This window comes from Phalacrocorax carbo, chromosome 19 (assembly GCF_963921805.1).
Source record: "Phalacrocorax carbo chromosome 19, bPhaCar2.1, whole genome shotgun sequence".
Taxonomy (NCBI): domain Eukaryota; kingdom Metazoa; phylum Chordata; class Aves; order Suliformes; family Phalacrocoracidae; genus Phalacrocorax; species Phalacrocorax carbo.
Genome location: NC_087531.1, coordinates 162,390 through 172,854, shown reverse-complemented (window position 1 = coordinate 172,854; position 10,465 = coordinate 162,390). Strand labels below are relative to the sequence as shown.

General features: G+C 45.3%; 1 protein-coding gene across 1 annotated transcript; it reads left to right on the top strand.

Annotated features, from left to right (window-relative positions):
- The first annotated feature begins 68 nt into the window (after positions 1–68).
- Positions 69–3,846, top strand: MICOS13 (mitochondrial contact site and cristae organizing system subunit 13). The gene is made up of 4 exons (XM_064469836.1): positions 69–217; positions 1,565–1,721; positions 2,525–2,576; positions 3,639–3,846. Exons 1-4 carry the CDS (start codon positions 189–191, stop codon positions 3,734–3,736), a joined length of 336 nt encoding a protein of 111 aa, XP_064325906.1. The 5' UTR covers positions 69–188; the 3' UTR covers positions 3,737–3,846.
- The last annotated feature ends 6,619 nt before the right edge of the window (positions 3,847–10,465 follow it).

The window sequence follows — 10,465 nt, the reverse complement described above, 5'->3', positions numbered from 1 at the left end:
CCGCGAACCGCGGCAGGAGGAGGGGCGGCGGCGGCGCGTGACCGCGCGCCTCCGCAGAGCCCCCCCCCGGTGCCCGCCCGGCTGCCTCGGCAACCGCCGGGGCGGCCGCGCCGAGCGGGAGGCGGGGCGGCCCGGGGCGGCCGCGCCCCTCCCCGCGTGACCGGCTCCCGACGGCTCCTCCTGCGGTCATGGCCGCCAGGCTCGTCCCCGCCGTCAAGTGAGTCCCCGCGCCCGCGCCCCCTACCCGGAGAGCTCGGCCGAGCGCCCGCTCGCCCCGCCGCAGCTCCCGCGCCCCGTCCCGCCGCGCGCGGAGGGGCTCCCCCACCTCCCCCGGGCCCCGGCCGGCCCTGCCGGCGCCCGGCCTGTGGCGCTGCGCCCTTGACTTCGTCTGCCCGCCCCCCCCCCCGCCCGGCCCGGCCCGGCCCGGCCCGGCCCGGCCTCCACCCGGCGCCTTCTCGCTGTGTCCCCAGACGCCCGGCCGGAGCCTGGCCGTTCTCTCGTAGCGAACAGGAACGTGTACACTAAAAGCGGGAACTGCGGCCCAAGGGTGCTCGTTCGCTGAGGGAGCGCTTTCGGAGCCGGCCGTGGAGCCCGCTCGGAGGGAGGAGGTGTGCGTGGGCGCTTTTGGGAGCCAGCAGTGAGTCCGTTGTAACAGAGAACTCCCTTCCCCCCAGAATACTTGTGACTATGTGGATTTACACATTGATTCTCTTTTGCCTCTCAACGGCTGTATCTACCTGTGTGGTCTACTATTGCAGTACTGCTGTCTGGCAAGTTGTTGTTTGGTTGGTGGTGGTGTTTTTTTGGGTTGTTTTGGGTTCCCCCCCCCCCCCCCCCCCCCCAGGTATGCAGTAGCTTTGTGGTTTTTTAAAGGGGAAACAACTCTGCCCTGTGAATTCGAAAAAGTCAGTCTCCCCAGATCTCTTATCTGTATTGAAAAATAAACAGAGGTCAAGTATTCTTTTTCTGTCTTCCATTTTGCAGGTTGCCACTACAGCTGTAAAACCAGTGTTTGCACAGCGTGCAGTCTACCGGGAAACTTTAAAAGCCTAGGCAATGCAGGAGCAGGCATGGCCAGGTGTTAACTGGACCATAATGACAATAATACTTAGCTTAATACTGGTGTCTGCTAAATTAATGAGGTTACTTATTAACAAGACAGCAAGAAACACATCATTAACGTGGATGTCTTACCCACTGCAAAATCCTTTTGTTCCTTTTATCAAAGGTATAATGATAGACCAGGGATTCTCAGACGTTAAAAAGTGGCACGTGCTCTGAGGTGTTTGATACCTTCTCATTTTTTCTTGAAAACTGTCGCTGATAAACTGTGAATGGGTATGGTTTCAAGGGACTGACAGGGAATAGTTGGCCTAGGAAGAAAAGGAAGGTAGCTACATATTTTTTCTGGTGCTTTTTGTCTGTAATAAGACATTGCAGTAGAGTATTTGTGACCCTGGGATTTCTTTATCCATACCCTCCCTTTGATGGTCACAACCTACCAAGAGAGATGCATCGATAATCGTAATGTGAACTGAACTGTTGCTGCTTTTGATTCTTTCAGGTTTGTCATCAAAGGAAGCCTGGCTGGAGCTGCTGTATATGTGGCATATGATCAGGGGCTGCTGGGCAGTGGCACACAAGGTGCTGAAGCCCTCAAAAAAGCTCGAGCAGCACTGCCTCCAGCTATCCAAGAGTGGACAAGTTACATAGGCTGGGAGGTAAGGACTGTGCAGATGAACACAGTCAACAAAACAAACACATTCTCTGGATGAGAAGGAGAAAACGTCAGGGTGATATTCTGGTCCCAGTGATGGTGGCAGGAGTTTTGCTGTTGAAACTGGATTTCACATTGAGAATATTTTGACGAGGATTGAAATGGAAAGAGGATAAAATTTTAAATTTCAGGGAGAGACGTTGCTTACAGATGTTATTTCAAAGGAGAAGGGGTAACTAGCCTTTGCAGGGTCAAGGAGGGGATTGTAGGCATGCCCTAGGAGATATTTCACTAGGTGGTGGTATTCCTAAGCTTCTTTTGAAGGATTCTACATGGTTTTAAAGAATTAATGAAAAGATTCTCCTCCCAGTTTCTCAAGCTGCTAACAGCACATCAAGTTGAATTTAAATTGCCTGAAGAGGCCCTTCTCTTGGAGTAATTCTTAGTTTTTAAAATGCTCAGAACAAGAGAAGCCTTTGCTGAAAGTTTGAAAATAATTTTTTTTTCATATTAGAGACTTTTTTAAACTAACAGGTGACTGTAAGGAGACAGCAATGGAGATGATTTTTCAAGAGCACCCAAGTGACGGATACTGCCTTCTGCCCCTACTTTATACTGGGGGAAAGAGCAAAGTCCAGACTTTAAGCCTCATATCTGATCCCTTTTGAGACTTACGGAGAGTAAGCATCTAAGTATATTTGAGATCTGAGGTCAAGAGGCTTCTCCAAGGTGATGTGAACGCTGTTAAAAGTGAAACTCCTCAAGTGCTGATACTTTCTCTCTCTCTCTCTCTCTCTCTCTTTCTAGCTCCCACCCACTCCAAAATTTGACTTTTCCCCCTCTGATTCCTGGAATAAAGGTAAAAATAACTTCTCACCAAACTGTGAAAGGAGCAAGAGGCCAAGAGTGATGTAGCTTATACCAGTCTTGTTTCAATACTGTCCTTGTAAAGTGAACGATAGAGAAGGCAGTGATAGATGTTACAGTCTGATGGAGGGAGCATTGGGACTGAGGAAGTGTATTCAGCTCCAGGTTTTACCACTAGCACACTGGGTGACTTGGGACTTAATTTCTTGTTGTTCCGAACTGTGAAATAAGGAGGAGGATGTGTCCCCATAAACCCATCTGCCTTTTCTAACCAGAGGAGCTGGTGTTTCTTTTACTTAGAAAGCTTGCTGCCCACCTGTGTCCCAAGGTCGCATGCCTACACTATCCTAGAATCTAAGATTCAATGTTTTGGTGAAGTGTCTGCGGAGGCCCACAATAAATAGATAGCGATTATGCACCAGTGAGTTCATCAGCACTGGTAGTGATCAGGGAAACTAGAGCATAAAAATAAATGACGACTTGTTCTTAAGAAAAGGTGAACCTTTGGTTAGAGGTTGAAGAGTTTATAAACTTTTCAGATGTTAGTGTGTCCGAACTCAGCCTCTGACTTTTCAGAAGGGATGAGTATTCCCATTGTTACTAGAATTTGAGAGATCTTGTTTGAAGGCCAAAGCATGTTGTAAATACCTGGTAAGTTAATTTGTAGTTTTTTATGGTGCAGCAAAAAGTCTTCATGTAATTGTGCGGAAACACAGTCCACAAGTAGTGTGACGTATCCAACATCACCCATGGAGTCTGTGGCAAGGCCAGAAATAAAATGGAACTTTGCTCAGTTCTTTGTTTCAGTCTCGTAATTGTCTATCACTTGCACTGGTCCTGAAGGTGGAGTTTTTCTGTGTCATAAATGCTACTGAGACAATAAAGCTGTACTTGAACCAAGGATCATTCAGGCCTTAGTGTGTTTGAAAGCTGCTGAGATAGAGCTAGACTTTTCTCACAGCATTTAGAGAAATCTGCAATGCTAGAGTAGCATTAGGAAATTTGGCTTGGATGATGCTCTTCTTGGGATAATTCTTCTCTGCTTTCCTTGCAGGAGTGCAGACAGTCATGTCTGCCTTGTCTGTAGCTCCCACCAGGGCCTGTGAATACACTGTGGAAGGCTGGAAGTATGTGAAGGATCTTGTCAAATGAACACGTTCTCCAGGGTTCATGATCCTCTCCATCCCATGTCGTCTTTGGGATGATCCCTCTGAAGGGCAGATGAGCCATGCAAGGGCCACAATAAAAGACTTTGGAACTTCCATTTGTATTTGGATTGGTTTTAGCATACAGACTGCAACAGAATAATTGCTTTCTGTCTTACCAGTGATCAGAGGCTTCAGCGGAGATCACGGATCAGTTGTAATGAAGTGATGGCCATATGCTGAGGTATAGCTCCTGTTCTAAAGCTGCCAAGTTTGCTAACTAAAGAGATTATTCTGAAGGTGAATTAATCTTGAAGGTGAATGCCATCTAATTCAAAACAAGCTGAGTTTTAAAAAAGTCTTTAAAAATCCAAGGTAACAGTAAAAGATGTCATTCGAAGACAAAGGACTTGTCTTCAAGCTAGCTGAGGAAGGCGTAGCCTCTGTCAGACAGAGAGCGTATTGTTGGTGTGAAAGCTGCTTTGAGGTGGCCTGCGACTTGCCACACAACTCGGAGTAGGCAGTACTAGTTGCAATACTTGTTGTTCATGACAGTGTGCAATAGAAGGGAGTTTATAGGTCTGTGATGCAAAACTCCAGCAAGTCCTAGGAAACTTTTTAACACCCCCCTAGCCTATTCAGGCTATGGGCATTGGCCAGTGTTCCTAGTATCTGAGCTTGAACAGCAAAATCACAGTACCATTTAACTGTAACTTTTCCAGCAACTGATCCAAATATGCCTGTGGATGCATAGTCGATGACCAGTAGCACTGTCAAATTTACACCTGTATCTGAATTCTCAGCTCCACAGCGTAGGTTATTTGGAGGCAAGGGTTTAGATTTTAAATTTTGCCAGCTGTTCGCTAAAACTACATGGAATCAGTTTGTCTCTACTTTCAATATCTGAAAAAATATTCTGTCTGCTGACTTCCTTACATGCCTGTAAAATAGGGTTGGAAGTGCCTTTAAGATACTGTCACCTCTGTGTGTAAAGCTTTTTGGTCACTGAGCAAGAGAGAAAAAGGAAACGGGAAGGATCTCCAGTCGCAGCAGTGTCCCCATGCAATGGAGAGTGAGGCTGAGGGATTTCCTACTTCATCTGAACCTAGCACCCCCATGAAGAATTAGGCAGAGGTACCTCAGGAACAAAGCCCATTGACTGCAGCTATGTCTTTGGGTACTGTAAGTTCTTTGCAAAGGAACAATGCTATTCTGCAGCTGAGCTATGAGCAAATACAGGAACATGAGCTAAACCCAGAGCTGGCCACCGAATGACTCCACAATCTGGGTGGACATTTTTTCATTTCCTTATTTTTGGAATGCCCAGAGACTTCTAGCTGTGTTCTCCTACCAGACTTTCTCCTAGTTTTTGCATGAATAAAACCAGAAATGTGATTTTTTTTTTTTTTTTTTAAAGCAGAAACCTTGTTTACTGATAAGCAGCAATACAAAATGGGAGGTGGGAAGGGAGGTTCCTAGGAAGCAAGAATATTCTCTTGCTATCCATCTCTTCTTCCACAGGAGACAGACATCTCCTCTGAAAAGGAGGAGGAACAAGGATTACAATGCACTTCTCAGTTTCCTGCCAAAATATACGTAGGTCCGGAAGATACTGGAAGTAACAACTAGCTGTCAAATCAACACAAGGAACAGGGTAAATTTAATTCTGGTAGGAATTATGATGAACATGTAACCGTGTATTGGGGACATATGAAGAAGAACCAGAGTTAGCAGTGAGAAAACTGTTTGCTGGTGGTAGACCTCTGTAGAAGAGGCAGTCAGCCGTTTTTTGGTAGAACAGAAGTGTGCAATGTAGGTAAATTAAGGCCTGGGGAGAAAGTGGATTCCTGGCAACTCGTTCCTGCCATCGGTTTTCTGAGGATGTTTTTTTCACATGAGCAAAATAAATGCCCATCTCGTGATGGCTTAGGTACTAACATTTTGTTCTTGTAGTGGAAATGCTAGTGGACACGTGCTGGCAGGGATGAGGGTTGCTCTAAAGAGATGTTTTATCACAGCGGTGTTTCTAGGGATGGAGGACAAGGAGGTAGCGTGGCAGGTTTAGAATTCAAAGTAGCTTATTAGCAGAACATTTACAGTCAGTCATTCCAAAATACTTTTGTTGTATTTGTTCAGTCCTGCCATGTGTCCCCTGTGGCGCACACTGTGGCATTCTCTTGCCGTGTGAGCTGTTTGGTTTTGTTTCCCTAGAACAGGCCATAAATTACATGTGCTGTTAGCTCACATTACTTTTTAACCTCTCCAGCTATGTCCACGACATGAAAAGGCAGGAAACAGAAGCAGCTAATCAGTTATCTGCAGCTGTCTGTTACCTTTGCTGCTATGAAGGGTTCTTGCAAAAAGGAAGACGGTACCAGTTGCTGCCGAAGTGAGGACTGTCAGAAGCAGAAACCACCAGCCTGAACCTAAGTTAAAGGTTAAGCAAGAGGAATTCCACCAATAGGTTGTTTGCCAGACTCACACAGTTCAGCAGCAGCATTGTATACAAGAAGTCGTGAAACTCGGCACTTGCACCATAATTTAGTCTCTTCTTCCTACTGGCACTTTTGAAGCTCGTCCGAGGTGGAAAAGCAAAATCCTTCGCTGATGTTTACCTTCAAAGCAGCAGTGTCTCCCAACTCAATAAGATCTAAAACGGAGTTCCTCACTCTTGCTCTAGGTCCATCCACATGCTGGCAGGTGTGAACCTTTTCACAGTAGGCCTTCTTACCTCTGCAGGAGGAAGCTGGTGTCTGCAGGAACTGCGTGGCATTGTAGTAACATGCTAGTAGAGAAATGGATGGGCTGACCCACGTGTGTGCACGGCCCAGAACAATTACACACGCGTGGGGAGAGTAATTGAGCAAAGGGTATCTGTGTGAAACATTTTGCTAGCTTGCAACATGCTCCAGTTAGTGGACTGTGCATGTTTTAATTTTAATGTTGATGAAAACTTTCCCAAGGTCAGTTTTCAGTCACAGCCAAGGCATATATAAAAAGCACCGATGGTGTAGAGGGCATCAGTATTGTAAGATGGAATGGCAGATTTATTCTGTATTTTTACCCTTTTGTGATGGGATTGTGGCATGAGGTTGCAGAAGTCATTATGACGTGGCGTAGCATCATGATGAATCTGTTCCCTCTTCACAGGAAGCATCTGTGCATATATCAGATGGCTTGTTGTAAATACACAGCTTGTACCCTATCTGTCCTCAGGTCTCTGTGTGTCCCAGAGCTGCTGTTCATACTTCCAAAACTAGGGACAGAGCTTGTCCTGGCTGCTGGCAGGAGAGGTGGCAACCCTCCCACACCAGTGTGCTAGCCCGGTCGCATTGTTCTAGTCTGTCCTAGTTACAGCACAAGTTACGCGTTACAAGACACAGCTACAGGACAGGAAATAGGCAGGGGAAGGTAGGGAGAGTAGGATGAGTGCTTACTCAGCCTAGGAAGCAGGTTTAAAATGCAAGTAGGAAGGATTTGCAGGGGTTTTGTTTCCTTTTTTAAACAAATATTTATATGATGAAACTTACTGCCAAGAGATTTCAGAGGATTTGGCTAAGGTATAAATAGCTTTAAAAAGCGCTTAAGTTGATTCCTGGAGGATGAGCCCATCAGTGGCTCTTAAACGTAATGGTCCAGATGGAAGCTGCAGCTCAGTTAACCTTGAGGTGCCAGAGACTGGGAGATGATCACCTGATGAAGGATTGCGCTACGTGCACCTTTACGCACCTGCCTCTAAAAGAGAAAGAATACTGATTGGGAAGGACTGTTTCATCTGACCCAGTGCATCTATTTGTCTCATTACACCTCGATGACAACGTGTACATTCAATAAGGAATCCTTTCATACAATTGCTGGGTTTAATTGGAATGTTTTGCCAATTCTAGTTTGTGACCTATAGAAATAATTGTAGGTACGACAGAGTGCTAATCAGTTTGCTGAGCAGACAAAGTGGCAGCATAGAAATTGACTTGTTAAAATAGTACCTGCGCTGCAGCTCAGAATTGTTGTGCTCGGAAGGGACCTCTCAAGATAATCTAGTTCAACCTCCATGCTCAAGCAAGGTCATCTAGGCCAGGTTGCCCAGGACCGTGTCCAACCAGTTTTTGAACATCTCAAAGGATACAGACTCCACAGCTTCTCTGGATGACCTATACCAGTGTTTGATGGCCTTCACAGTAAAAAAGCGGTGGTTTTTTTTTTTTCAGCTCACCCAGTATATTTTCTCTTTCTGAACATGGTGACACTGGATACTGACAGAGTAGCCTGGTGCCACTACACCCAACAGTTCTGGAACATCTTCCTCACAAAAAGAGTTGGCATTAGTGGGTAGGTCTAAAAACTCACCAGTGCATTTTGTAGTTGTATACTCTATCTTTGCATCATATCCAGTCCACCTTTCCAGTTTTTTCTTTTTGCCTCATAGGTGTTTTGCAGTAATGACTTTCACAGGCTAGCTTTTTTCTGTCACCAGTTATCAAGCACTCTGGCTGTCTCTAGTGGACCTGTCCTATAGAAGGATAAAAAGTTTACATCTGCCAGCTTGGTGGCACTGAGCAAGATTATGGGATGCTCCCGTCCCACTGCCAAACTTACTGGTATCTTTTCAAGTCTTTGATATCTCTGGCTACACATGGGGGAAAAAAAAAAAGGTGGTGGTGGGGAGAAAGGCTTAGCCAACCAACTTTGAAAAGCAGCGCATCTCACATAACAAATAGCTCATCTCGGGATGCGCTGGGAACGTGGGTTTACTGGAACACACCTCCCTTTGCTCCCACTAGAGTAAGGATCAGTCTGCATGGGAAGCTCATTCTACCATTGACTACCCCATCACTGCTCTTTGGTAAAACAGAGGACTTCGTTTTCTAGAGCAGTGTTTAATTTTTACCTTGCAAATCACCAGAAGTAATAAAAGAATTGTCTCCAGGATGGCCTCCGTGCTTATCTTCAGGTCTTTTCTGAAAACACGTACTCTCTCAGCTTGAATGTCCGGGAAGATAAGGGGAGAGGTGAAGTGAGGTTTAGGACTCCAGTGAATGGTTCTGTCTCTACTCCCTCACCCCACCATGCCAAACCACTCCCTAAGAAAATTCTGACACTGTCATTGAGAGAGTCTTAATCTCTCTAGCTTCTGCTACAAACAAAATGTAATCACTTTGGACAAAGCACGGTCTTTGTTTATGTACACACACTGTGTACAAATAGGTAGAATACCGCACCCCTGGTATGCTTGGACCTTTAGCTCTCTGTGCGTTTCATGATCTTCTGTACCACTCCTTTGCCCTTTGATGATTGCTTTCTGAAGCTTCTTCATCGTAGTATGCTTTCTCAATGGTATTTTATGAATGATCTTAAGTAATTCAAGTTATTTACTAAAAAGAAGAAGGGGAAGGGTTGTACAACTGTATACAGTTCTCTTGTACGTCAGCGCTTAGTAAACATCCTAGTTTGCCTTGCACGAATGCTTCGGCTCCTTTCTCAAGGCAAGGAAGTCGCCATGAGGTGTGCTCTCTCATGCTCACACTTCCTGCGGCGTTGTCATTCCAGCACACTTCCCAAGAAGCACAGATGACACCCTGCACTACCAGCATCTTTAGTATGTTTATGAAGTAAACATGAATTATGGAGGATTTATGCCATTTAACTACGGCATCAGATCAGTTACACAGATTTCCAAAGTCAGTGAAAGCCTCCAAAACAGTTAGGAACTGTTTCCCTCCACTGATGATACACAGAGGCTAGGCTTCTAGTGCAGATGCACTAGTCTGGCATTTTAAGAGCTAGATGCTGTGAAAGTTCCACTATACTAACAGCACAGTTATTTTCTGGGTTATGCAGTACCAGGTCAAACTTGAACCTCACACAACTTTTGGAGATGTTTTTCCCTGTTTGGACAGAGCTGTTAGGGGACTCAATTAGCTAGCCCCAGCGGGGCCTGTCTTCCTCTGCAAAACAAGCAGCAGCTGACATAGTAGGAGCTACACTTCACATTGCTATAGCTTTCAGAGCTCAGACAAACATAAGCAAAAATTTTCTTACCTGACCCACCAACTCGAGACACCACGACAGCAAAATAGTGAGGGACAAACAAACACGGTGGGGCAAACAGTTCATTCTGCCACACTCTAGTAACTAGATCTTTCCTTGGAGGCACCGTTAAATTGGAAACAGGCCCATGCTCAGGATCTTGCTTTTACGCTCATTAGCATCAAACATTCTCCATCTGCAGGCCAGGTATAGGTTTCATGTGCGAGCTTGAAATTGCTGGGAGCTTACCGTTAGCTGTAGTGCCTTGAATGCTAAAACACAGCTGGTTTTTGTTTCTCAAGTAGTAGGGTTATTCCACTTCCTTTGCCTTTCTCATCACAGAGCTTGCATGTTTCACGTTGTTTCATTTTAAGGACTAGAAAGGTTGGGACTGGTCTGGAAGTTCTCCCTCCATTGCTGAGACTCCCAACAGGTTTGCAGAGTCAGTAAGGTTAATGAGTAAGGCAGGCATAAGCAGTATTAAAATAAGTTTTTTGGTTGGTTGGTTTTGCTTCATTTAACAGACTTTAAAAAAAAAAAGCAACAAAACAGACCTTGAGGACTCTAGCCTGCAAAAGTTCAGTGAATGATTTTAAGAAATTAGGGAACTCACATTTGCTGTTTGAAAAAAAAAATCTCCTATGGAAAACTGAGTTAATCAATATATTTATGTTCTACTGTGTGTTTTAGTTGTTACAGCAGCTGAGTA